We start from the raw sequence: 26,399 nt of genomic DNA, 5'->3' as shown, positions 1-26,399 counted from the left end.
ATCAGGAATGCTTTTGAAACTATTTAGATGGCCTGAACATAGTTATCCTAACATTAAATAGATAATTGTGAAACGTGCTAAAACTTCACTTTGAGTTAGTGCAAGCTAATGGCAAAACGGCTTAATGACCTTTTTATTAGGTTATAAGTTGTGTCGGTGGGGTTTTGATATAGAATAGTTAGTGAATCGGTGGTAAAATTAGGTAGACATCAGATACAACATGTGCCTGTGCTGGGAGGAAGGGTGAGAGAGGAGGGGGTGTGGGAGGGAGAGGCAGGCAGAGTCAGCTGGCTGTGTTTTCTCTAGATGAATCAGCCAAGCCCATATAAGCCTTCCTCCAGCAGGAAACAGGAATTTATGATCTGAACTTCTTATGCTGCTGATGGAATTTCTTCTAGCGATCTCCCCTCTTCAGTGCAGCAAAGCTCTTCATAGCACAGATATCAGAGGATGCAAGTTTTCAAGTCCTGCTTTGGAAAACTGGTACAGCAAAAAGAGGGATCGGGGCACTGAGGGGTGGTTGTATTTTTTCTGAGTTGTTTGGCAAGCTGCTTATTGTTTTAATTGGCAGTGTGTGCAAAGGTGGTCATGCTCTGCTTTACCACAGACCACAAGTTTGAGTAAATGCAGGATCACCGACTTATGAAACCAGTTTAACTACAGTTCGAGTGTTAAAATTCTAGCTGGTATTTCTTGTGGGACAATTAATGTCAATAAGGATGGATTACTGATGAAATGTCAAATTTGGTTTTGGTTCAAGTGGTTAGTGATGGTTGTGTTTTCCACCTCTCTAGTAGTCAGCATAGAGAGAAGTCTCTTTGTTAAAATCGGCAGGCCATGTGGAAGATTAAAGACAGAATTCTTTTATCTTTGGGTTTAATTCAACCAAACAGCATTCACAAGGAACCCATTCTGGGACTGCTGGCCTATCCTTGCTCTTTTTCCCGTCAGAAACCAGAATCAAGAAACTCCAGGGGCAGCATCGACCGCGAAGATGGTAATCTCCAGGGGCCGGTGAGTTTCTCATGTTCGCCCCCACTTTTGTAGATGTGAGCACTCTTTGCGGAGGGGAATTCCCATAGCCCGTGCATGTGCTCTCTCCCTCCCTCCGTCCCTCTCTCTTTCTCTGTGTGCACACATATAGCTCTAAACCTGCACTAAATATATGGCCACCGTTCAGTAACCATAAGGGCAGAAGCGAGAGGTCCACAGGTGCAACACATGGATGTCAGTGGTTTCACATTTGAGAGTTGAGTGCCTGAGTTGAGACACTGAAACTGTGACCTGACCAAAGTTCAGCATCTCTGATCGCCTAGAAGGCTAATGTTTTTCCACAGTGTGTGTGTTTACTAGTCTACCTTTCTGTTGTTCCATCGGTGTCCAGGCTCCTAAGCACTTCTTAGCTCTTGGCCCATGCAGGGCATCAGCAGGGTTTGTCTAACCCTCCCCCCGCCTGGTGTGGCACTGAGTAAACCGCCCTTTGCACAAGACTCATGTTGGACCTCCGTGTTCAGGCAAGCACTTGGCAGATTGGCTGCTGGCTGGTTCAGGAGATAGGAGCGGAAGTGATGATGTTGGAGTGTCCAGAATGACGGCGTGTTCATGCTGTTGGAGGCAGGGCTTAATTCATATCCACTTTTTAGTCCCTTGTCAAAACGCTACTCTTTCTTTTCATTGCTGTGATTTTCTTCTGCATCCTTGTGCTAAATTAGCTGCCAACGCAATGACTTTGGCACTGAATTTTCCGTTTGTGTTGATAAGGAGTGTAACGGCATTACAGCTGGCTGGCAGAACAATGATAATTAATCTTCATACTCCAAATGCTGCAGTACTCCTAGTTTTATTGCTTGTAATTGATATGTATGTTTGTGAGAGATGAAGAGTTTGAAAAAAAATGGTTTAGGCTGTTAAAGTAAATAGAGAAGGAAAACAGAACCCAAAATGAATAGAGCTGTTTATTCAGTATTGTTAAAATTCTCAGGCCACTATTGTTCAGCAGGCTTAAGCTCTGTATATTACCATTTATGTTTTAATTATTTATGAATTATCACCAGTTATATTGGGAAACTCTACAAACATCCATGATAAATGTCTCTTCTAAACACTGATGGTTTACATATTCAGGTCACAAGTTTTAGTTGTCAATCCATAAATCTCCTGCAGATCCAGGCCAGCAGCCATGCTTTCTACTCCTGGAATTTCGCTTTGGATACCAACGTGTTTATAGGGCTTGCTTTTGAATTCCTGAGAAAAGTCAACTTGAAGGGAATCATCCTCCGAGCGAATTAAAACATGCCGTGTGTTTCCTACTCATGCTGAGATATGCACTGTGGCTCAGCCTTTAATTACCAATCATTGGAGGTTTTAACTCCTTATGACTCGTAAAGCACTCCTTGCTTATATTTAGGTGTTATATTCCATCAGTTGCAAATAAGATTCCTTGCATATCTGGGATGACAGGTTCTGTGCAATGACCTGTAAAATCCACAAGATTTTTGTGAAGCACCAGTTTTTTACATGAGTACAGCTGTGAAGGAAAAATGCACCAGAACAGTTGTGATTGAGTACCAGAATGGTCATTTCTGCTGTTCACAATGGAGGGGCTTTTACAAACAGATTTAATCTTTTCGTATTGGTTCAGTTTTCGGTATATGTTGATCAGATGTACTGTAAATATAGCATTAAATGTTAAAATAAGGGGGCGCGGTGGCACAGTGGGTTGGACCACAGTCTTGCTCTCCGGTGGGTCTGGGGTTCGAGTCCCACTTGGGGTGCCTTGCGACGGACTGGCGTCCCCTCCTGGGTGTGTCCCCTCCCCCTCCGGCCTTACACCTTGTGTTGCCGGGTTAGGCTCCGGTTCCCTGCGACCCCGTATGGGACAAACGGTTCTGAAAATGCGTGTGTGTGTGTGTGTGTGTTAAAAATAAGAGAACTGAGCAGAGCATCACCTCGTAGGAAGACATTGTTGTGATTTGATAGCGTAATTAAAAGGTGGCTAGAGAGCAGGTATATTTATGATTGTTTTTGTATCCAACAGACAGGAAACCAGCACATATACCAGCCTGTCGGCAAACCAGGTAAGAGCCCAGCCTTATGCCATTTGCTGCATTCTTCAGTTTTTCTGTTACAGTTGCACTCTTAGTGGCACATGGCAGTGTTATTTCTGTAGTACTGTCTTTCACAGTGTCATGGTGCTGAAATACCTTTGCACTCAATTATAGATGGCCCTGCTGATTCCTATGGTAACTGGGCCTTACCTTTGGGGGGTCAGTAAAGCCTCAGATAGTGAAAAAAGCTTTTTGTCATGTGTTCAGATAGTCTGTGTAGCTCCCTTTTAATCTTCTAACAATCTCTCAACTAGAACATGTGGCTCCCCCAAAGAAGCCCCCCCGTCCTGGTGCGCCCAGCCACTTGGGCAGCCTGGCCAGTCTGAATCCTGTAGACAGCTACAATGAAGGAGTGAAGGTACTGTTGATCTTCTGCCCTCACAGTTGCTGTAGCAACAGTCCATCTTGCCAGTATCAGACATAAATAAAACTATACTGAATTCACCAGCAAGATGAGATATTTATCTTAGTCGCTATAGCTTAACTTTTGCATGTGGATCAGTAAATAAATTAAATAAATAAATAAATACAGACTGTTGTAAATACTTGGCTGTTCTTTTTAGTTATTCCTTGGCCAATTTTGGACACAGCCCACTTCCCACTGCAGAAAAGATGCTGGGATATTTGGAGAAAAGAAGGGTTATATGATGCAGGGCTTTTCTCTGGGAAAATATTAGTTTGGTTGGAGGAAGGGGAAGGTCAGGCAAATGGAAACATATCCCCGACCCAGAGGTCATGCTCTTAATCAGGCATTTGTGGAACAGAACCACTAGAACTAAGTTTTATTTCTGAAATGTGCAGTAATTGCATAATGATGTTAATGCTGTTGTTAAGGAATGGGAGCCAAGTTAAGATCTTAAGTGTGTTCTGGTTTTCAGAGTCATCTACAGACAAATGGGGTTGGGAGAAACTGAACTCAAAACTGTTAAAATAGAACTGACATGAAACCCGTGTGAGATTGAGGGAAGAGCTTTGTGAAATCCATGATGGGTATTTTTCAACTTTTTTTTTTTTTTTTTTTTTAAATTGGCATGATAGGTTGACATGATTTATTTTTTGAATTCAGAGTTAGAGGTAAACTGTTTTTGCTTATGTAAACCATGTATCCTGTTGGGAGGTTTAGTCTGTGAAGTTTATTTGCACATAAGAACGGGATGCAGAAATAACCCGTCAACCACAACACAAATGGCATGTGCATGGAATGGCTTTATTTGACAAGCCTTGCGCTCTCTTTTTGATGCATGTTTTGTGCTTGTGGTGTTATTAATAGTTTCTTCCCTCTCTGTTTCTGTGCACTGTCTATGTCCCCACCCTTTTGCCTCTTCCTCACTGTTGTTGAACTTAGCCCTGGAGGGTAAGAACTCTGTGTTTGTCTCACCCCTGCCCCGCTCATTTTACCCCATGGGGCTGTGGAGTACCTGGTCACATCACTGGGACTTGTGTAGGAATGGTGGAAGTTCCAGTCCTAGTGGGCTGAAGGACTATTACTAATGACTACCAGATTGCTTGTGTCAACTCAGAGTTGGTTATTAAAAGCACCCAGGTTGTCATGGCCTGGGATGGTCTACCACTGTGCATATAATGAGGTGAGGGGGCATCCCTTCCTTCTGGTGACTCCCCCCAGAGGAGGGTGGTGGATGTCCTTCAACTGGGGCTGTAGTTTCTATCTTTAACCCTAGTGCCACCAAACTACTTTTTAACTCACTTCTGCTGCTTCCACAATGGCTTGTCGTGTCCCTGTCCGTGTCCCTGTCCCTGTCCTCAGAGAGCCATGGGAGGCAGCAAGTGTTCCGCTCACCCGATAGAACCTGTTTATACATTAGCAATTTTCCTCCTGGCCCAAAGCCCATCTCTGTCAAGGCTTGCATGTTCACATCCTTTATCTTGTATTTTTTAATTTTGCTGTTTATTCATAAAAAGTGCAAGATAAAGGTAGACAATCACATCATTCATTAATGAGTCATTTTAAAGTTAATCACTGTAATGTGTGTAAGATGACTGACCAGAGTCTAACTGGGTAGAAGTGTCTTTGTTCAGCTAATCGAATGGAAAAACAAACTGATCTGGAAATGCTTGAAATCAATTCATTACACATTATAATGTATTATTGTGGCTTATTAGTTAAAAATAGTGGTTGATCTAAAATTCGTAATATTTTCAAAAATATATTACAAACGTTATGAATACAGTTTTTGGAATGAACGTTTGAGATTGCTTTGAATTTGACATTCGTCCCATCTGCTGGTGAAAAATAAAATTGCACCGTTTGCAGTGCAGAAACCTCAACATCCTGCTGGTGTTTGGAGTCACTGTTGATTGTCATGTTCCACTAGGACACTTTATTAGGGGCAATCGCTCTGCTGTAGCTTTGCGCGGTTTATTGTGGGGGAAAAAAAGGACTCTGAAAACGATGTCAATATTAAGATTTCTTGACACATGGTCAGCATGCATTATTTTAAGTTTGACATATATAGAAGTGGAACATGAGTATTCGGTTATTGAACAATTACTAATTTAAGACAATTTTGCAACCAATTACAGAAATCAGCAGTAAACAGTTTCAGTGGTTATTTTATTAAATTGATGTGTTTGTTTTGAAATAGTAACCAGTTCAATACAGCTTGTCTAAGGCTAAGTACAGATAGTACATGCTTACCAACAGAGCTCTTGCCCCATAAGGTCTCCTTTAGCACATGTTCACAAAAAAAAACAAAATCACAATATTGTACAAAAGTAAACAGAATGCTGTATCATTGGCTCTTCATGGTCATAACATTGCCTTCTGTCATGCTCAGATCCAGCCCCAGGAGATCAGCCCCCCACCCACAGCTAATCTGGACCGCTCCAATGACAAGGTGTATGAAAATGTGACGGGACTGGTGAAGGCTGTCATTGAGATGTCCAGCAAGATCCAGCCAGCTCCTCCTGAGGAGTATGTGCCAATGGTGAAGGTATGAGGAGCCCCAGCTCTGGCTGCTGTATCCACTGTGTCTTGTGGAGCTGGTTGTCAGGTGAAGACTGTTTTCTTTTTCACTTGCAGGAAGTGGGACTGGCCCTCAGGACCCTGTTGGCCACTGTGGATGAGACCATCCCCATACTGCCAGCCAGCACACACAGAGAGGTGAGACCAGTGCCTCCCAGTCAGCCCTGTCCAAATCAAATGACGATGTGCAGAGTACATAAATGGCAGTGTCAGCAGGTAAACACCAAAGTAGATAATCGTTGACTTTTGCTCACTGTTTGAGAAACTTACTGTCTGCTGAAAAACAACTCTTTTTGGTCACAGTTCATTATTTGATTGTCTGTGGTTATAAAGAAAAGCCCGGGTATAGCATTACAAGTGCAGGTTACCAGTGTGGGGTATGTGACACCTGCGTTCTCCATAGATTGAGATGGCTCAGAAGCTGCTGAACTCCGACCTCGCGGAGCTCATCAACAAGATGAAGCTTGCGCAGCAGTATGTCATGACCAGCTTGCAGCAGGACTACAAGAAGCAAATGCTGACAGCCGCTCATGCGTTGGCTGTGGATGCCAAGAACCTGCTGGACGTCATTGACCAGGCACGTCTTAAGATGATCAACCAGCCCCGACCTCATTAGTCCCAGCCAGGGGTTGGGATCAGAAAAGGGGTTCCATTGTGAGACTGGGAGCTTTGCTGTTGAACTCAGCTGCCTTTGAGCAGGCCACACTAGCACACGTGGAACTGGCACCCCTGCACCAGGACTATAATGTGAGGGCATCACTAAGGTTTGCTGTCCTCATTCTTTGAAGACTTTTTTTTTTATAGACTTATCATTCTGCTTTCAAGTCCCAGGACCTGTGAATACCAGTTACAAACTCTTCCTTTTGTTTGGCTACGCCTTCAGTTTGTGCTGACTGTTTTCTTTTTTTTTTTTGTATCCAGACATAGTCCAGTTCTGAGTTCCCCAATAGGGATATTCTACAGATCTGGGAAAAAAGCAACTGGAACCTGTAAAGAAATCCTACCTATAGTTATGAGAGTTCTGGGAAACCCATAGGTTGAGAATTCTTCACGGTAATCACTATACAGTTTACTTTTGTGTATCATTGTAATGGTCAATAAACTTATCCCAACATTCAATGAAGGATCATAAATATATATTTTGGAGTTTCACAGCATTTTTTTCCCCAAGTGAAATATAGGCTTAGGGAAACCTTCTGAAGCAATGAATAAACTGACCATGGAAAAGTACTCAATTTTGTCTTTTTTGACTTAGAAATCTTTTTTTGTAGATATGAACAATTTCAAGCTACAAAATGTTACATTGTCAAAGGTATTGCTTAGTGGGGGGATCCATGAATAGGTCAGCACCAAAGACTGATTTTTGTACTCATGTCATACTTAATTCTGTCCCACATTCATCTTAGCAGGGTGGTTAAAAATAGACTTCAGTTTTACATGGTGAGTCTACTCAGTCACCTACCTTTGGGTATAAATTATTCTCAGGAAGAATTAAATGTACAGTTCCTTTAACTAATAAAAGGATTTATCATTATTTTGGTCTCTGAAAGTATTATTACGGATGCATACAATTTCAATGGTGTGAAGACTAGGACCACGGTGGTAGGAGGTGGAGGTGGGTTCAGTTTCCAGCAGTGATGTCACCCTACTGAATTACCTCCCATTTCCCAGTATGAAAAGATTTGTTTAGCAATTGGAGGCAGTCTGGACTGCCTCATACTGCTACAGGACTGAACTTGACAGGAATTGTAGGGAAAACTAGTTCCCTCTGACCTAGAAGATGCTTCAGCTGTTCACTGAACTCCCACCTGCCCCAGGGTATACTGGTTTACACTATATAAGCTGAAAGTGGGTAATAACATGTAAAACATTTTTAAAATACATGTCAAACGAGACATGCGAAAATGAAATGCATATAATTGACATAAGTGCTCAACTGGATGAAGAATTGCTTTACCTCGATTTCAAACAAAAGGAATTCACACTCAAGCTGAATAAACCAACACACCTAAAAAGACCAATGACTTAAGGACTTTCTTGAACCATAAATATAAACCCAATGCAGACAAGCAGCAGCCAATTTCAATTTTTATTTGTAACAAAAACTTGGCTTAGTCAAACAGGCCAAAGCCCATGTCATCATCAGACTCCTCAGACTCCTCCTTCTTTTCTTCTTTCTTCTCCTCCTCAGCTGTAACACAAAGCAACTTTTAAACAATGTGCTGCTGTCTTGAGCAGGGGGCTTTTAAACCCTCTTATCTCTGGAAATTAAACTACATATTTTGATTAATACACTTCAGACTCACAGGAAAATGCTCGGTGGTTGAATTGGTTTTTTTTTTTTTTTTATACAGAGTAAACAGGCTATTCCAGGGAGAAGAAAACTGATGCAATCAACCCCCAAATGCTGCACTACTAAAAAGCCTGCCTTTAACTGTCAGGTACTGCACTCACCTGGGGCTGCCCCTGCAGCAGCAGCAGCAGGTGCACCCGTAGCAGCGGCAACTGGGGCTCCGCCACCAGCGCCCACGCTGCAGATGAGGCTGCCAATGTCCACGCTGGCCAGGGCCTATGACATGACCAACACAAGACCTTCATTTCAGCAAATGAATCAGTACAATATTTTCACTTAAATTAAAGCATATCTCAGCACACCCTGACAAAGGACAGACACACAATCAGCAATGGGGCAGCAAGCGGTGCAGCAGTGATTAAAGCTGTTTCCCTGCAATATAAAGATTTCCTGTAACACTCCTGTCGTACTACCCTTTATTAAGGCATATACCCTGAATCGAGATCGTAAAAATACCCTGCTGTATAAACGGGTAGACAAGCGTAATGTTTTGGACTGAAGACTCCAAAGCTCTTCAGTGCAATTCTTATTTATTCCATTCTAGTTCTTCTTGTTTGTTTGTATCAAGTGTTCTTTGTGCTGCTGTTCTTCCGAGGTTTGCCATATGGAATTTCATTCATTGCAGCATACAGTGACAATAAGTGTCTTATCTTGGCTAAAACCAAGTCGCCTTGGTCTAAATGCCATGTGACCTGGACCAGTCAATCAGTCAGGGGGTTAGATGAAGGGGCACGTGCGGTGGAGAGGATTCCCTACCTTGGCGAACAGACTGGGCCAGAAAGGCTCCACTGTCACTCCAGCCGCCTTGATCAGGGCGTTCAGCTTGTCCTCCTGCAGGGGTCACACACACACACACACACACACACACACACACACATTTAATAAATCGGGGACGACAGCCACCCGAACCCAAACAAGACACCATCATTTTTTTTGCACTCGCCTAGTCCTTTTAGAAACTGTCATCGTCAACTAACCAGATGGAAACTAGCATAAACAAACGTAAAAAGAAAAATATATTTTTGCCATAGTTTTTATTCACAGCTTTGCACATCACGTTGCAACAGCGGCTTCGAAACACTTGATATTTTTAGTAAACAACAGCTGATTCTGGTCAGTCTAATCCTCCTTCACGCTTAATTGGTAAGAAGTTAACAAGTGCCAGCGCCAACAGACAGATATAACAGACACGTGAGGGCGTTTTGCGTGTTTTCCGCCATATTGGCAGCGCGGTGACGGGACTTACCGTGACGGTGACTTCGTCATCATGGAGGATCAGAGCGGAGTAAATACAGGCGAGTTCAGACACGGTAGCCATTGTACTTGCAAGGTTTTAGTTTTATAGCGATGGATGCCTAAATTTGGCGGTGCTAGTCGCCGGATTGACAGGCCTTAGCTTCGTTAGAAGAACCGAGCACCTTCAGGCTTACTTCCGACCGCTTCGGTGTAACGGAGAGAGGATGTAGAAGGGCGGGACGTTTCCTTTTATTCCGATGATTACGTCACACTTCCGGGGCGACCTTTTCGTGTGGTTGGCTGAGCAGTGTGAAGCGCGAGTTGCTTGACGCCAGAGTTTGTCGCTTCGGAGTTCAAGTATCTCGCGCGGTGTTATGTATTATACAGTATATTTTAGGTATTTTTACATCAGGAGAAGTGATGTTTCAGAAGATATAGATTTAAATACAGAATACAAACTCACAAAATAGTAGCAGCAAACTATCGCTTATTTAATTTTAATAATGAATACGCTGTTGAAAAGCTGGCAAAATTTTTTTTTTTTTTTTTGTAAAATTGTTAAAATTTCAACACCCGTTTGGGACCTTTTAACCGAAGGCTACATACGGCTTTACAAAATAACCAGAAATCCTAGTTTTAAGGAAGACTTGCATGTTTATGATGATACGTACTGCACATGTGTGTCTTTGACCTACTGAAAGCAGCTCCTTTTACTGGAAAAGATGTCAGAAAAAAATCATTTCACTGGCATCTATTTTTGTTGTTAATTAGCTTAAGGGATCCCCTTGAAATGCACCAAACTAATGTCAGCTAAATGCTGCCTCCTCATAATTATTCCCCAGAAAAGAATGCTGACCACTTCATCACACAATAACAGATAAAACTGTCTAAAATTCATAATGTTTGTTTTACAGCACTAGAAAGTACAACTTGTGTGTACAGAGCTCTCTGCTGAGCATCACTGTTTTATTTACAAGGCATAAGTGCCTGGAATAATGGGGGTGCGGTGGCGCAGTGGGTTGAACCACAGTCCTGCTCTCCGGTGGGTCTGGGGTTCGAGTCCCGCTTGGGGTGCCTTGCGATGGACTGGCGTCCCGTCCTGGGTGTGTCCCCTCCCCCTCCAGCCTTACGCCCTGTGTTGCCGGGTTAGGCTCCGGTTACCCGTGACCCCGTATGGGACAAGCGGTTCAGAAAATGTGTGTGTGTGTGTGTGTGTGTGTGTGTGTAAGTGCCTGGAATATTACTTTGCCCATTCCATTGTGTAATAAATATTAATATACCTTATTAAATAGTCTAAAATGAGATGGTTATTTGTGAACTGAAACATGTCAGACAATATTTAGAGCATATTTAAATGAGTACATTTAAAATAATTTCCAAACCCTTGATAATTAGCATGTTAGGAGTCTGTTGGCATTATCCGTATGCCTGAAATTAATGAAATAAAAGTGATTTATTAAAAGTTGCTAAACTCCCAGAAAATTTCTCTCTGTTTGTACAGTGTGGGGTGGAGGGAACTTACTCTTCACTTATTAAACATGTTAGAAGTCAGTTTGTCGATCAAGGAGGGATGTTTAAAGCTCTGGGAGGGCGGCGCTGTTGGGTCAACGCTAAAGCGAGCGGCCCTCTTTCGCAGACAAGTCACCGCCTTATGCCGTTAAACTGTTCATATCTTATACAGTGTGTGCTATTGAAAAGCACAGAACACATGATCTGACAAAGAGAAGCTGTGACTGATACAGGTCAGAGATCGAGGTCGACATGGGCAACGTACGGGAAGCCACGCTCAACGACGGCCGTCCCGTCAGCCGCCCTATAGCGCTCTACGATAACGTCGGTTATCTGCACTGCCGCTATCGGCGTGTTTATCAGCCGCTACATTTCATTTACACGACATCTTTGTGCTTCATTCAAGCTGCTTTTTGGCAATGGCTAGGAAGCACAAACACAAGTGTTCTGCTGGTACACGAACCAAAACGGATCTAGAAATGAATGTGAAAACAGTGCGACATAAAATATAATACTGTACTGTATATTATTCTGTATTAGTATTAACATGAATATTGTGTGAAATTAGTGGAAAAAATATAACAAAGCCATGTTATACAACTGCACACTCATGCGTGTTTCTGTGCAGTGCTGCTCGAAAGTATGTGAAGCCCTCGTGTCCCTTAGTTTTGCCATGAAATGATTATTTAATGAGAAGCAGTCTTTCTCATATTACATACTAGGTGTGTAATGACCAATTCCATACATTACTTCAGCGGAAATCGCGTGTGTGTAATAGAAAAACAGAAGTAGTGCAGGTGCATTGGTTATACTAACTAGGTAAGTAGAATCCAGTGGGTAAATCATAGTAATTTACTCGTTTGTGTGTTCTAGATTTTAAACAAAAATGACCTTCCCTATAGGCCTCACACATTTTCAAGCTGCACTGTATCCTTACCGTTTGCATAATACAATATAAAGTACTTTGATTTGCAGCTAAATCCATGTAGAAAGAAGTGGTTGGAACACAAACTACTCGGTCGTGGACCAGCTGTGTTTTGCTGTAAAACAGAATTAACTGGCTTTTCAAAAAGCTCCAAAAGTGTAACAAAACCCAGAATAGGGTGATAATTTTTTAGGAAGTACTCGCAGAATAATTGTCTGAAAAATATCATTTCTGCAGTATAGATAGATGGACAATTGCTTATTACATGTACTGACTTCATGTAATATTTAAGTGTCCATCTCTGCTCATTCATACACCTAATTTCAGGTAATTAGCAATAAAACTATTTTTGTTAAATGTTACCTTTACCACATTTCTGATGGTTATTATGAGAACTGAACTACTGTTGTTCCATAGTAGTAGTGGGGTGCACTCTTCACTTCATACACCGCATATTAAGTGCAAAGGGTATTTTAGCCTTTCACATGAAGCGCTCTCCAGATCGGCCTCCTTTGGGGGGGAATCATTTAAGGTATCAAGTTAGATTACTACTTACATTCAAAGTTTGATGGCTTAAACAGGAACTGCACTTATCCTGCCATTGCTGAAACAAATCAATTAGATTTATAATTGATTTACAGTTAAGGTTTGTACTACACCCTAGGCCTGGGTCCTTTCTGGGAATCCAAACAAAAATCACTTCAGTTTCAAGACAATGTTTTATTTCCAACAAAAAGAATGTAAAAAGATAACCAAGTTAATGAATTACAAACAATTGGAATTTTCAGTAGACTGGTCCGTAAGATGTCAGTGAACACCATCTTCCTTACAGAAATCTTGCCATATTGATACCTTTACAGTATCAAAGAATTAGAACAGCCACCAGAATTGCTGACATGATTGGAAATAATCAGTGGTATGTAACTGGATGAATGAGCATCATTAATAGGCATTCAGAAACACTAACAGGAAATACATGGCTTTTTGATTTCTCTCAACAAAAAGATCTTAGTATGGGTTTGGCACATTTCCTTTTCACAATAGTCAACATCCAAGTGCAGAAATGGGCAGGGAATGTATCCCCTGAACTGTGCCCAAGAACATGTAACCTTTGCATTTGCAGAAGCGAGTGAAAGGTCAGCAGATTGGGCAGCTGGGGAGCGCCCTACGTAGCAAGAAAGGAAGGAGCAAGTGCAGCCATAGACTGATTCATGCTTGTAGAAGTTACAGAAACGAGCGTTCTGCAGCCAGTCAGTTCTGAACAAAGTGATACTGAGCTGACGGTGGGCTCACGGACCCAAGCATACACTGAAGTATGGGGTGGGGTGATGGAGAGCTCTAACCAGAGAGCTTTTTTTTTTTTTTTTTTCTTCTAACCAGACTCACTAATACATGTGCCCCCACATTCTCTTTGATGCAAGTGGTTGTATTGGTATCCATATCTGAAGATGACCTCCAGACCCCTTTAAAAAAAAGAACCTTTTGTATTTTTGCACCATTTGCTCCCTCTGTTTAGTCTTTGTGGTCCTTTGCTGTAGGCTTCTCATCGTACGATACTCCATATTCGTTGACTCTACTTCTGTCTACAGGGTAAAGCCTTTGGAGGGGAAGATAACAGGAAAGATGTTAAATGTACAATACATAGGTGCTCTGGGATCTATTTAGCTTCCTTACCATTGATAATTAAAAAAAAAAGACAGCTTCTCTCCCTAAAACTGAAAACATCTGAAGCTGAATTACATGTTTAAAGTACAAAATATTGCCTACTCTCTGCAGTAAATGAGCTACATACATTGAAACATTAAAATGTGTGGACATGACTGCTCCGCATTCATAGTTCTATGGATCATCCCATGAGCAATACAGCCTCACTGTCCATACAGATCTCAGTGCTGAAAAGATTAATTCCTAGTTGTCTTACCATCTTTGATACAAGTAGATGAGGAAAACTACGTCGTCCCTGAAGCAGGCCAGGCGGTGGGAGGTGGGCATAGTGATGATAAAGGCAAAAACATCATCGATGAAGGTATTGAAGGCCTGAGAAGAGACATTTTTATGTTTGCAAAGAACACAGGTAAGCCAGACAGTGTGCTATCTTTACAAGGCTTAATGATCAGAACATGTGCTTTCACATATTTTAAGCAGCAGGATAAATTGCATGTGGAATTTTTATGCTCTCAAAAAAAAAAAAAAAAAAAACTTCCATGGTGAATTACTATTCTAGCCATTTCTGTTTCAGTATTTTACTGAAGCAATTGTGACTAACTTACCCTTGGGTACTGTAGTAGAACCCCCCCTCCCTGGATTTAAATACTAAGGTTACAAGTACACCAGGTTAATCACTATTGTCTGCTGCTCTATACCTCATGCGTCAAAAACTCACCTTGTACATAAATGCCTTCCAAGGTAGATGAGCCACAGATTTCAACTAATGAAACAAGACCATAATGAACATTAATTTGAATATATCCAGAGAAATGGAGTAGTGCCAAAAGACAATTTTCATGGTTTGATTAACTAACCTTGTAATTAACAAAAAGTTGAGGAAGCATGAAGAGGAATCCAAAAGCATAAACCCCTGTGGATGAGATCGATGTTACTTGGAGATAAGTTTTAAAATGTACTTGTTTCCCACTTGGAAACAGGTATTCACTGGTTTTTATTTAACCCATAGTTTTTTGGGGTCTGAGCTTACCGTTGACAAAACTGTTGATCAACCAGGAGTACCAACTGTTCATAAAACAAAAGAAGCAAAGTTAAGTGCATTGATTAATTAGGTTGGTGGGAAAAAAGCTTTAATATGTAGTATACAGATGTAGTTTACCTTTTGTATTTGACATAAATCAAGGCATAGGCAGCTCCTCCAATACACAAAGGATACAGCAAATAGGACAGGTATTTCATTGCCTGCCAAAGGGAAGACATTAACAAATATGCAACAGACTAGGCCATGGAAACCTTTCTGTTATAGATAAGGGTAACTTACATAAACTGGTCTGCCAAAGAGCAGAAGACACAGAAGATATCTAGTTAATCATTTTCAGGCTAGTCCTGTGATACTTTGTCTCACCTGAGTATCATATTCTTCTGTCCTCTTTTCTGATTCGTCCAATTTTCCAAACTAAGGGGAGAACAGTTGTTAAGGGTACCCAAAAAAAAAAAAAAACTCTAAATGGTTGAGACCAGTACTTTCAACTGGAAAAAGTGTTAAATCTGAGCCAAAACCTGTAAGTTTGAATTTCTAGCTTACCAGAAATGAGGGCTTCATGCCATTCCACAGCATTTGTATCTTAAATGCCTTCTTCACCTTCCAAACCTGAGATGATAAATGACTTTTTTACAGTAGCTGTAATGACTAATAGCTGTAGAGTGCTGTTATGTTATTTGAATCTCAGATGGCCCAGCTTATAGTCATTAGCACCATACCTCAATTACAGAGCCTATTCCAGCAGGGATAAGGACAAGCAAGCTGGTTTGTTCATCAAGCAGATAGAGAAAAATCACAATGGTGCTGAAACACCTCCAGAGAACTGAAACAGGCCAACAAAGAATAATTTAAAAAAGGAAACCAATGTCTGTTAGCATAATCTAATGTGAATGAGCATAAAAAGCCTGTAACTCAAAAACAAATGACAGAAACCAGTTTGCCACACTAATTACATTTTTTGCCAATTGCTCTGTAAACTGGACAAGTCTTCAGCTGCAGGTCTTAGGATTTCTGCATTAGCAATGGGGATGACAATATATAAGATTTTCTTCACTAAAACCCATTAAATGTGGTTCTCCTCTTAAATGTAAAGACAGCTAAACAAAACACTGAATGTATTTTTAATTGTACAAGTTTCTACCTGCTTTGCTTGACATGCCCACCATACTTTTCTTCTTCTTCCAAAAGCTGATGTCATTTTTGAAAGCAAGAAAATCAAAAAGAAGCTGCAGAAATAGATACATGTTTAATGCACAGAACACTTACATTACATTTATTTAGCAGACACTTTTCTGCAAAGTGACTTCCAATGAGCTCTCTCTAGTGTTATCAGCCCACATACCTTGTTCACCAAGGTGACTTACATTGTTAAATACGCTACTTACAAAGGGTCACTCATGCATAGAGTGAACACAATCTGTCTCACACACACCACGGAAGAACCTGAACATCATGTCTTTGGACTGTGGGAGGACACCCACGCAGGCATGGGGAGAACATGCAAACTCCACACAGACTGAGCGGGAATCAAACCCATGTCCTCTTGTACCACCCAGGCGCTGTGAGACCGCAGTGCTACTCGCTGTGCCACCACAGAACTTACCAAGGTTGTAGTATCCGAAAAAAATCTTTAGAGAGGACTGGGTAAAAATTTAACAATACAAAAAAACACTAACAGTTATATGGAGAAGAAGCAACTCAATGTAATAAACTAACATACTTACATGGAAAGCAGCCACAAAGAATGTCAATGCCAAAAAGTACAGGTTGGTGTCCACAAAAATGCCCTTGATTTCATCTGCATCTTTTTCAGTGAAGCCTAAATCAAGACACATACAAATACTGGTCAACTGCAGCCTTAAAAAAAAAAAAAAATGCATTTTTCAGCAACGTTTTGGATGCTGATAAATTTGGTTGGACTTACCAAACTGTTGTAGGGAGTAGACTGCATCCTGCATGTGAATCCAGAAGCGAAGCTTTCCTAGTGAGATCGTGTCGTACGATATGGTAAGGGGAAGTTCTGTAGTGCTACTGTTGATTTCCTGCAGCAGAAGTGTTTTGCATTGCTTACTGCCTCATCCAGTGCGCCTTACACTGGTTAGTTTCACATTTTTAGTTATATATACAGCTAGGTGCATGTTTATAAAACTAATTTCTCTGTTCTTTTCTTGCTGAACACAAATCGTTCTGATCAACTGAAGTTCTCTAACCAGCTTCTGCCTAGTATTATAATGCAATATTATTAGGTGTTTATTTTTTTTATTTTTTTTTAAGTTTCCTTACATTTAGTTTTTTCATCTAAAGACTGAATGGTAAGAAAAACGAAGCTCTACATACCATTAAGTCCTTCACTCGATTGCTAAGCTCATCAATGAATAAGAGTGGAAGATACATCATCTTCTTTCCATTCTGGAACCTGAATTATGACAGATATGAGTACATTCAACTCCAGTGATACTGTACACTCAATGCCTGTGCTTAGCAAGACATGGTAGGATTCGTACACTCTGAGGTAGCGGTGCACGTCGCTGGGCAGGGCCTCCCGGTCGAACGTGAAGTCTTCCGACACTACGTTGAGGGTAAGACGTGAGCGCCAGTGTGAAACGGGCTTGTCTGATGCTCTGTCACCAACACGCTTCTGCTGCTCCGGCTGCTGCAGATATATGTGAACATAGAGGAGATAAAAAAAAAGTCGTCAGTGGACCAAAAAAAACAAAAGAACAGTGAGATGAGCAAAAGCGAAGAATGCAGGCTCTGAAACTAAAACCAAAGATGGAGAAACATACTTGGAATAGCTCATTCTACACAATTTATGCCACAGCATGTAAAGTATATAATCATTAAAAAAAACAGCACAGGATCATACTATAATTTCAGTAAATAGTTCCTTGTATTACAAATAGCTGAGTTATGAAATCAAAGATAAAAACATTATCCAGTCATTGCATTTCCTTCCGTTACCTATTTTGTAAAATAATTTTAGTGAATTCAACCTGTGTTTACCCACTTACCCAAAAGAAGGTGGTGAGATACACCCTGAATAGAAAAGTATTTTTCTACAGCATCATTATTATATTTCACTGACTGTTGCTTAGAGTGTACAATTGTCTTCGAAGTTATGAACAAAATCAACAGTGAAGAGCTAGCCAACTGCGTCTAAACTGAGGAATCGTGTACTAATGGGTACTTTTTTTTTTTTTTTTTAAATTTGCAAGCTGTCTTGGTCAAAGGTTTCCACGAAACAAGCGCTTCAGCTGCAGCTGGTTCGAAAGACACGTTGCAAAGCCAGAGCGGCGCGGCGCGACGCGGAGGACGACTCACCCGCACCTCCTCCTCCCCAGAGATGAGGCTGACCTCGGGGGGTTTCGGGAGCATGTAGGTGGTCAGCTGGGCCACGTGGTGCACCTGTCGGCTGTCCTGCCAGGGAGACACACCTGCCTGGTGCACAAACACCATCGTGTAGAGCGTGCCGTTGTTTCGGGTCTTCTTCGGCAGGGACACGTTGACTGTCCTTTCAGCGGAAAAGGGAAGGAAAGCGTGAGGAGGTGAAAAAGTTACAATAATTCAGAGCAAACGGCTCATGATGAAATTAACGCTGCAGACAAGACTTATCTGTCATGCAATACCATCAGGGAGGCATCCGATTGGCCCCAAATTTATTCTGCAGCAGGACAACAACCCCAAACACACAGCCAAAGTCATTAAGAACTATCTTCGGCGGGAAGAAGAAAGAGGAGCCCCGGAAGCGATGGTACGGCCCCCGCGGAGCCCCGATCTCAACATCGTCGAGCCTGTCCGGGATTACGCGAAGAAACAGAAGCATCTGAGGATGCCTAAATCCACCGGGGAACGGCGCGGTTGGTTCTCCAAGCCCGGGGGTGTTCGGAACAACGTTCCTGCCGAGTCCCTACAAAAAACTGCGTGCAAGTCGGGTACCTAGAAGAAGTGATGCTGTTCTGAAGGCAAAAAGTCAAGCGTGGTCACAACAAATATTAATCGATTTGATTCAGATTTTTCTCCTGTTCATTTGCCTTACATTTTATCACCTGATCAATGTACAGCATATTCACATAATTGCTGTTTTTGAAAACATACTCATACTTTTTACAGCAGTTTTCACTTCTCCAGCCTCCAACCCTCGCCCGCACGCAGAGTGACAGCGCGCATTATTATAGTATTTGCACCCGCTCGACACGACGAGCTGAACTGTGTTTTACCTCTCAAACCTGGAGTGAACGTCGAAGTCGTCCACCTTGAACACGAGGCTGTGTCCGCCATTAGCGTTCGGCTTCACGGACGTGTAGATGCTCAGCTGCGTCAGCAAAACACGTGCAATTAATAAGTGGGTTTTTTTTTCGTGTTACGAAATATAATTATGATGCAACGCACCGCTACGCCTAAAGTCTAATGTAATGTAATGTAAAGTGGATCATCATTCCGATCCGGGGGGAGACCCACCTGCAGACGCGGCTTCTCCGCCAGGTACGGGCTGATGCAGCCGCCGCCGGCGTCTCGGCGAGGCCGCTGGCACGGCTTCGTGTACACGATGCCGTACATGACCCAGCAGGTGTGCAGCACGTACACGACGAACACGCCGACCACGAGCGTGGTGAACGAGGTCTTCTGGAAGAGCCCCATGGGCCGCCAAGTCAAGTATTTTTTTTTTTTTTTTGTTTTTCCTTCCTTCGGGGTTTTATTTTTTTCCGCCGGGGCTCACAAGTTGGCGGCGCGGGCAGCGGGCTCGGCGTCGGGCCTCGCGCCCGACAGCAACCGCATGAGGGGTCGGTAGAAAGAAAGGACGAGCGAAAGTCACGATTAAAGACGGGAAACGGCGCTCCGTTCTCCCTCCGACTCCATCATGACCATGATCATGCGTCCTCCACGTCAGGCTCAGCAGTGGAGCGGAAGGGCTCCGATAAACGGGGACGTAAACTTAACTCGCTCTGTCTACGCCCGATTCCTCTTCGTCGAGTTTCAAACGTGTCGTGGAAACGCAACAGCCGTTTCAAGTGCAGGAAAGGGGTGAAATGAAGGCGTGGAACCGCCACCGTCCTCCTCCGCCGCCGCCACAGCTCTCCATTTCCTGCTGGGTGTGATGAGGGAGGAAGGGGTTGGCTCTGCACCCGGCACGCGCTGGCCTGGGTTACCGCCTGTTACCGCCGATGCGGCGCTGGAGCTAAGCGGCTAGCGGAGGGACGTGTAACGGAGCTCGGAGATAATTTTTACACGCTCCGTGGAAGTATTTGGTTGTATATTAACGGACTACGGGGGATGCGGCCTTGCCGGTCAACTTTTGTTGAGGGGGCTTCTGGGGCTGCTCCTCGGCTGGCGTGTGCGCTGAAAGGCGCGCTAACGACCGTTAGCCGGACAGCTAGTTTAGCCAACTGTCCTAAACGTTAGCTCACGTCTCGGCTCGGCTTCTTCTCGTCACTACAACTAACTGCTTCTCGGTGTCCGAATCCTTCCGCCCAGCAGTCATTTGTGCCCGACGTCATGAGACCAGTTAGGAGCAGTGTGCGCTGACCCTGCGGTTCCGCAAGTCGTGCCCGGCCGGCGCCCACCATGGAGCTCTGCTTTCGCCTGCCGTCCCACGGCGGGCTCCGGAGAGCTTTTCTCCCGCACAGAAGCGCGCTGTCCCCCGCCTGGCTGCCGCACTGCTCCGCGTGCGCACGTGCGCACAGCCGCGTGAGCGAGCGCGCCGGCGGAGGGTCTCTGCGGGGAGCGGAGGAGGACAGGAGCCGCAGGAAGTCTTTCCACAGCGGTGCGTCCTGACCTTCACCTTCCCGCTCCTATTCTCAGTTTTCCTCCATAATGATAAAGCGTTCAAAACCTTCTTCGCTTGTTGGCAGTTTCACTACAGATTGTTTCTATAATACTCACTAACTCAGGATGTACCCCTCTCGTCCAATACTTCCGGGATAGGCTCCGGTCCACCGCGACCCTGCTCAGAACTGTTATTGAAACTGGATGGGTAGATTGTACAATGCCACTCTACGGGTTGTTCGCTTTCATTAATTTATTGCTTGTGACAGTTTTATCCAAAAGGGACTTCAGCAGGGTATGTATCAGAGCAGGCTATGCACCGTGATCAAAGACTACTACAGCGGGACTCGAACCCACAACGTTCAGGGTACAAGTCGTTCACCCACAGTGTGTGAGTGACAGAGAGAGTGCGTGTGTTCCACTGATGTATGGATGAGTGACCCAGTGTAAGTAGTGTATCTAGCAGTCACCTTGGTGAATAAGGTGTGTGGGCTAGTAACACTACATAATATCCATTGTAAGTTGCTTTGGAGAAAAGCGTCTGCTAAGTGAATAAATTTAAACGTTAGGGCCGTTGCCTTGCAGTCTGAAGGGCTCTGGTTTAAAGTCCGTTCCTGCTCTGGTACCCTTGGTGTAAGTACTTACCCTGAATTGGTTTAGTAAGAATACCCTGCTGAATAGGTAAAATCATTGTAAAGGTGGTTCTTACATTGCAAGTTGCCTTGACAAAGGTGTGAGCTAAAGAAATAATGAGTCTGGTTTTCTGTTTTGTATGGCTTGTATGGTTGCATTTGTGATGAGCTCTCCTCTTTCAGCTTTTTTCTGTAGAAACAGAGTAACAGAGGCGTCTCAAGCAGCTCTGTCCAGCGTAGTTCCTGTGTTTGCAGTTGTAAGTCTCCATGTTTTGGCAGACACTTTATCTTTTCGTCTATAACATTTAACTAATCAATATCATTAAATATCTTTTGATATGATTGTCTTGAACATATTTTTGTTTACAGATGAAATTTGACAAAGAAGGGAATGTCACCTCATTTGGTGAGTGGTCACTTCAGTTTGTTTTTACTTTGTCTTCAGCATACCTGCATCTTTGTGCCAAAATATTCTAAAAAGCATTTATAGATTTTGCTAAATTAGTATGCAAAATGCTCTGGCATTACATTGTGGAGCAAGTTGGCTTTGCAGACGTGGGAGTCCAAACCTTCATCATCCTCTCATTGCTTGTGTTTCAGAGAGGAAAAAGACAGAGTTGTACCAGGAGCTGGGTCTGCAAGCACGGGACCTGAGGTTTCAGCACATCACCAGCATCACTGGGAGGAACAACTGCATCATCATGCGCATGGAGGTTTGGGCTTCCTTGTGTCTTGAAGAATGAAGCAATGAAGTAATTTGTAAGGTCTCAGGGGTGAATCTCAGGACATGCGAGTGTATGATGGTATTCAATTGGTGGCGTTTATTTCCACTCCAGTCTTTGAAGGCTGTGGTGACACCGCAGGACTTGTTGATCCTGGACTTCCGTGGCCTGGGCCTGGAGCGCTGGCTGCTCTGGGAGCTGGCCCCACAACTGGTGGGAGATGGAACCCTGGCAACCTCCTCCCTGCCCTTCGAATTCAGAGTCATCGAAGCCATACTGCAGCACAGGGTGGAGCATGAACTTAATTTCCTTACACTGGCGGGTTTTTTTTTTAAAAACCTATTAATGTACTTTGTAGAACAGCCTCAGTGTTCCATCCCTTGAGATCTAATATTTAAACAACTTCTGATTACTCTTGAGTTGGACTACATCATCAATATTATGTAAGAGTTATTCTTCTAGAGGAACAGATGATAGTGAACGCCTTCAACATTTGGCTGCAGGTAAATAACCTGCAGACCAGGCTGAACGAAGTACAGCCTCTGATCCTGGATACACTGGAGTCCCTGGTGGACCCCAAGCTCCTCTCTGCAGATCGCAGCCTGCTGCATGTGCTCCTGCAGAACAGTAAAAGGTGACGAGAACTTGCTTCTGTTCGTCACGCTCAAAATTCAGTAACGTTATATTGAGCTGTGAACATCCTAAATTATTTGTAGTATATGTGTTTTAGTAGTGTGTTTTAACTGCAGTGTCTTTGGGCCAGCCTGTCAGAGTTGGAGACGGACATCAAAGTCTTCAAGGAGTGTCTTCTAAAAATCCTCGATGAGGATGAACTCATTGAAGAACTGTGTGTCACCAAGTGGACTGACCCACAAGTGTTGTAGGTGAAATTTACCATGCTCTATGAGTTTTCTTGAAACTTGGCATTTGAAATGTGTAATGCATTGGAATTTAGGTTATAAAGTATTATCCTCGATAAATGTGTTTTTCATACATTTATTTCTTCCAAATCTAAATTACCATATGGCTTTCTTACTGTGTGTTATGATTTTTCTGTGTGCATCTGTCTTTGAAAAATGAGATTATCTGATCCCTCTCTATGTGGAGGCAGCGAGGAGAGCAGCCTGGGGATTGACCATGCTGAGGAAATGGAGCTTCTTCTGGAGAACTACTACATGCAAGCTGAGGCCTTGGGCAACAAAACGCGTGAGCTGAAGGGCCTCATTGACGACTGCGAGAGTGTCATATTCATTAACCTGGACAGGTAGTTGCCAAATTCTTGGGCAATTTGTCTGCCCCCTCCCTCCACCTTGCTAAGTACCTAGCATAATACAGAAATCCTTAGAAACCTATTTTCCTTGAAAAGGATGCTTTGTCTTTGGGTTTGTCTTAAAAATGTGTTTTGTTAAATATTCATTGATTTTATATTGATCATGAAAGTGTATGTGTGCCATATTCTTCAGTTTTGGGTAGTTTTCTTTATTTCTGCTTCACACCTGAGTTAATTTTTTTCTGTCCCTGATAAAAGCCACCGGAATGTGATGATGCGTTTGAACCTGCAGCTCACCATGGGCACCTTCTCACTGTCCCTCTTTGGTCTAATCGGTGTGGCCTTTGGTATGAATCTGGAGTCTTCTTTAGAAGAGGTACCTGTCGAGTTTTTCCCATCGCTAGACATGCTTGCTTTTTGCAAGATTTGAGAAGAATTTACTCATTCTGGCACCAACTCATTGTTTTTATTATTATAACATAATGAACAGACTCCTGTTTGTAGGATTTTCAAAACCAATTGTGCTTTAAAAATTAAAGTACATTTATTTTTCAAATGTGCCTCTTGATATAAATTTCTGGTCTTTTGTACTACCAGACCTCTGAAAGGCTGGGTGAAGCCTTGTTTATTATACAGTAAGTTGTATAAATTTGTCATAGTAAAGTTTTAGATTTTTGTCAAATTAGTTGTTGGGCTGTTTATTGTCAAACACAAAGAAGACTTGGACAACATGGAACTGTAAGGTTTCTAAATTTGCTCCCCATACTGTGTCTGTAGGATCCCCGTGTGTTCTGGCTCGTGACAGGGCTTATGTTCTTGGGCAGTGGACTAATCTGGAGACGTTTGTTGTCCTTCTTGGGTCGACACCTGGTGCCATCCTCCCCGCCCACGGTATTACACCTCTGATCCATCCATCCTATGGTCATTGTTTTTAGAGAATAAAAAGTCTTGTGTGGCACAGAGGTCTTTTTTTATTTCCCCTTTGTCATATTCGTTTTGACCTAGATTTCACCTGTGTGGAAGAGAGGCCAGGTGAACACCCTGAGAGGTGCCGAGCCCAGGAGCGGTGTGAAATGAGAGATCTTCAGCATGCTCATATGTGGTGGTGGTGGTGGTGGTGGTGGTGATGATGACGACGACGACGATGGCCTTTGTTGACTGACTCCTTGCAAAGAGAACAAGGACTTGGGCAGTTTAAGGGTTGTGTCTTTAACATAGGTAAAGGCAGGATATTGGGACTTTGCTAGTTATGATTAATAACCACAGTTGTTACCAGATTACATGTTACATCTTTCATGTTACATGTGGCCTCTTTATTTTAATTATGAATTTATTTTTACTGCCCTGAATACATTTATGTATCTGTGTAACACCTTACCTTTCCCTCAGTGTTGGACCTGGTCTATATTAATTTTCATGGAAGGGATGGCGGGTGATGGGTACTCTCTAAGATGAAATGTGCAATAGTGTTTCAATGTCTTCATGAAATAATTAGTCTAATTATTCTGGGTGCAGACATGACCACGGCTTCACACGAGTAATAAAATATACATTTCCTACTGTCCAAGCCCATAAACTTGAGCTTTGTTGTGTGAATTGTCTGCTTGTTTGTGAAACAGCAATTGGTTTATCATAATATTTGTGAAATGAAATTTTAGTAAAATATTTATAAAATACTGATTTGAGTGCATCTCTTATGATTTCCTTGTCATATGCAGTTTTCAAACCATTTCTTTGTAAAGTTTATTTTTAGTCTTTGATGAGCCAGTCAGTTTAATACAATTATGTGTAATTTAAAAAGTCATCCCTGAACCTGGGGGGGGGGGGTGTTGGCCTTTTGGGTTTGGCCAGTGCCCTGCTGTGTGGCGGGTTTGGGGCTCGAGCCCTGCACTGGACTGGCGTCCTGTCCTGGGTGTGTCCCCCTCCCCCCTCGGCCCAGCTGGCTGCAACCCCACTCGGGACAAGCAGTTGTTGATAATAGATGGATGGATCCCTGAACCTTTCTTTATATAAAAGTTACGATCAGTTACTGGCAGTAATTACATAATGGCTGGCATTCTGGTATAATGACAAATGTCTGTTTCTGACTGAGTTTTATTTACATTATAATGTAAAGGAGGTTGGGTCACCAAACATTCAGAGAATTTCTGAGACAGTCTTTATAATTTTTATGTTGTCTTTAAATATTTAATGAAATCCAGTATTCATAAAAAGTACCTCCACTAATCCATTTTAGTCAGAAATAATAATAGTATTTTTGTAATACTTAATTTAAAATAGTATACACTGAGTGAAACATAGACATAGTATTATTCTGCAATTGTAAAACATACTAGGAAGCCACAAAATGTTGTTTTTGCATGTTTGTTTTTGAAGTAGTAAATTTTTCCTGGAAATGTATATATTTCTTTTGTTTATTATTAAACATTCAGGAACTCAGAATACAAGAACAATACAGAACAATCAAACCCAGCCAGGAGGAGCAAAAATAAATAAAAATATAAAAATAAATACACAAAATAAATTACAAAACACTCCAATAACCAAAAATATTAAAACATTATAACCTTAAAAATATTACAGTAATTTAGTCTTAATTGCCTTCTTATCATTATACTCCGTAGTAGTCTTTATATACTGTTTAAATTCTTTAGGAAAAACACAAAATATGCATTTTTTTATTAGCAAATTTGTATCTGTGTAAAAGAAAATATTTGGCTAAGATGATTAATAAACGGATGACATATATTCCTGTTTCTCTGTGCTTCTATCAAAATGTAAGAATCCAAACCGTACGTATTCATCGAGCAAAGCAAAATCCTCACACAGTTTATCAATAACGAATTTAGAGACAGCTCTAAAAAATGTATTATTGATAAACTGTAAGGATTTTGCTTTGTACTATGAATACGTGCTGTTTGGGTACTTTTGTTTTGATAGAGAAACAAGCATATATCATTAATTTATTAAACATTTTAGCTAAATATCATATACAGGTCAAAATTTGCTAATAAAAAAAACTATAGTTTGTTTTTTTTAAAGAAGTTAAGCAGTATATAAACAGTATCGAGGACTCGTGTGTGATAAGAAGAAGGCCGTTAAGACTGTTTATTATTGTAAAATTTTTAAGGTCTTGATGTAATATCTGGTTATTGGAGTGTTATTTTTTATTTTATTCCCCCTGGCTAGGTT

At 42.1% G+C, this 26,399-nt stretch overlaps 4 protein-coding genes across 23 annotated transcripts in view; 2 read left to right on the top strand and 2 right to left on the bottom strand.

Annotated features, from left to right (window-relative positions):
• Positions 1 to 8,081, top strand: part of ptk2aa (protein tyrosine kinase 2aa) — a 94,727-nt gene extending 86,646 nt beyond the window's left edge. For 12 of the 17 annotated variants that reach the window (XM_018731864.2, XM_018731871.2, XM_018731867.2 and 9 more), the window contains 7 exons: positions 952 to 1,014; positions 3,038 to 3,077; positions 3,362 to 3,465; positions 4,453 to 4,461; positions 5,903 to 6,058; positions 6,148 to 6,228; positions 6,494 to 8,081. In XM_018731864.2, coding sequence (XP_018587380.1) covers positions 952 to 1,014; positions 3,038 to 3,077; positions 3,362 to 3,465; positions 4,453 to 4,461; positions 5,903 to 6,058; positions 6,148 to 6,228; positions 6,494 to 6,706 — 666 coding nt within the window. In that variant the 3' untranslated portion in view covers positions 6,707 to 8,081. The remainder of the gene's footprint in view (positions 1 to 951; positions 1,015 to 3,037; positions 3,078 to 3,361; positions 3,466 to 4,452; positions 4,462 to 5,902; positions 6,059 to 6,147; positions 6,229 to 6,493) is intronic. The other 5 variants (XM_018731866.2, XM_018731875.2, XM_029248223.1 and 2 more) reach the window with 1 other exon arrangement.
• An 81-nt stretch (positions 8,082 to 8,162) lies between these two features.
• rplp1 (ribosomal protein lateral stalk subunit P1) lies at positions 8,163 to 9,910 on the bottom strand. The gene is made up of 4 exons (XM_018731877.2): positions 9,690 to 9,910; positions 9,200 to 9,274; positions 8,545 to 8,659; positions 8,163 to 8,281 (listed from the first exon to the last, which is right to left on the bottom strand). Exons 1-4 carry the CDS (start codon positions 9,759 to 9,761, stop codon positions 8,202 to 8,204), a joined length of 342 nt encoding a protein of 113 aa, XP_018587393.2. The 5' UTR covers positions 9,762 to 9,910; the 3' UTR covers positions 8,163 to 8,201.
• A 2,958-nt stretch (positions 9,911 to 12,868) lies between these two features.
• clptm1l (CLPTM1 like) lies at positions 12,869 to 19,921 on the bottom strand. 4 transcript variants are annotated; one of them, XM_018731940.2, is made up of 17 exons: positions 19,279 to 19,921; positions 19,038 to 19,132; positions 18,142 to 18,331; positions 17,325 to 17,470; positions 17,158 to 17,236; positions 16,745 to 16,862; positions 16,545 to 16,639; positions 15,962 to 16,046; positions 15,540 to 15,643; positions 15,364 to 15,429; positions 15,184 to 15,234; positions 14,938 to 15,020; positions 14,809 to 14,843; positions 14,636 to 14,691; positions 14,497 to 14,541; positions 14,035 to 14,150; positions 12,869 to 13,710 (listed from the first exon to the last, which is right to left on the bottom strand). In XM_018731940.2, exons 1-17 carry the CDS (start codon positions 19,456 to 19,458, stop codon positions 13,626 to 13,628), a joined length of 1,629 nt encoding a protein of 542 aa, XP_018587456.1. In that variant the 5' UTR covers positions 19,459 to 19,921; the 3' UTR covers positions 12,869 to 13,625. The 4 variants fall into 4 exon arrangements, with proteins under 4 accessions (XP_018587456.1, XP_018587457.1, XP_018587458.1 ...); XM_018731941.2 differs by having other exon boundaries at positions 17,325 to 17,473; positions 18,148 to 18,331; XM_018731942.2 differs by having other exon boundaries at positions 18,148 to 18,331.
• A 132-nt stretch (positions 19,922 to 20,053) lies between these two features.
• mrs2 (magnesium transporter MRS2) lies at positions 20,054 to 24,821 on the top strand. The gene is made up of 11 exons (XM_018731812.2): positions 20,054 to 20,581; positions 21,399 to 21,472; positions 21,585 to 21,621; positions 21,816 to 21,928; positions 22,052 to 22,225; positions 22,441 to 22,571; positions 22,701 to 22,817; positions 23,049 to 23,201; positions 23,466 to 23,583; positions 23,985 to 24,098; positions 24,213 to 24,821. The coding sequence occupies exons 1-11, from the start codon at positions 20,383 to 20,385 to the stop codon at positions 24,282 to 24,284; spliced, it is 1,302 nt and encodes a 433-aa protein (XP_018587328.2). The 5' UTR covers positions 20,054 to 20,382; the 3' UTR covers positions 24,285 to 24,821.
• Positions 24,822 to 26,399: the final 1,578 nt, after the last annotated feature.

Source organism: Scleropages formosus, chromosome 23, assembly GCF_900964775.1.
Source record: "Scleropages formosus chromosome 23, fSclFor1.1, whole genome shotgun sequence".
NCBI classification, from domain to species: domain Eukaryota; kingdom Metazoa; phylum Chordata; class Actinopteri; order Osteoglossiformes; family Osteoglossidae; genus Scleropages; species Scleropages formosus.
The sequence above is the reverse complement of the archived record's forward strand: the minus strand, read 5'-3'. Positions and strand labels throughout refer to the sequence as shown.

Bases quoted from the DNA above. Each gene is read 5' to 3' on its own strand.
- rplp1 (XM_018731877.2), bottom strand. From the start codon at position 9,761: ATGGCTACCGTGTCTGAACTCGCCTGTATTTACTCCGCTCTGATCCTC. The intron at 9,275-9,689 runs GTAAGTCCCGTC...TGACCCCTGCAG, and splicing joins ATGACGAAGTCACCGTCACG to GAGGACAAGCTGAACGCCCT. The intron at 8,660-9,199 runs GTAGGGAATCCT...GTCATGTCATAG, and splicing joins GGCCCAGTCTGTTCGCCAAG to GCCCTGGCCAGCGTGGACAT.
- clptm1l (XM_018731938.2), bottom strand. From the start codon at position 19,458: ATGGGGCTCTTCCAGAAGACCTCGTTCACCACGCTCGTGGTCGGCGTG. The intron at 15,021-15,183 runs GTGAGACAAAGT...TCCCTTTGGCAG, and splicing joins CAGAAGAATATGATACTCAG to GCAATGAAATACCTGTCCTA. The intron at 14,844-14,937 runs GTAAACTACATC...TTTTATGAACAG, and splicing joins ATTTATGTCAAATACAAAAG to TTGGTACTCCTGGTTGATCA.
- mrs2 (XM_018731812.2), top strand. From the start codon at position 20,383: ATGGAGCTCTGCTTTCGCCTGCCGTCCCACGGCGGGCTCCGGAGAGCT. The intron at 22,572-22,700 runs GTGACGAGAACT...TCTTTGGGCCAG, and splicing joins CTCCTGCAGAACAGTAAAAG to CCTGTCAGAGTTGGAGACGG. The intron at 22,818-23,048 runs GTAGGTGAAATT...ATGTGGAGGCAG, and splicing joins TGGACTGACCCACAAGTGTT to CGAGGAGAGCAGCCTGGGGA.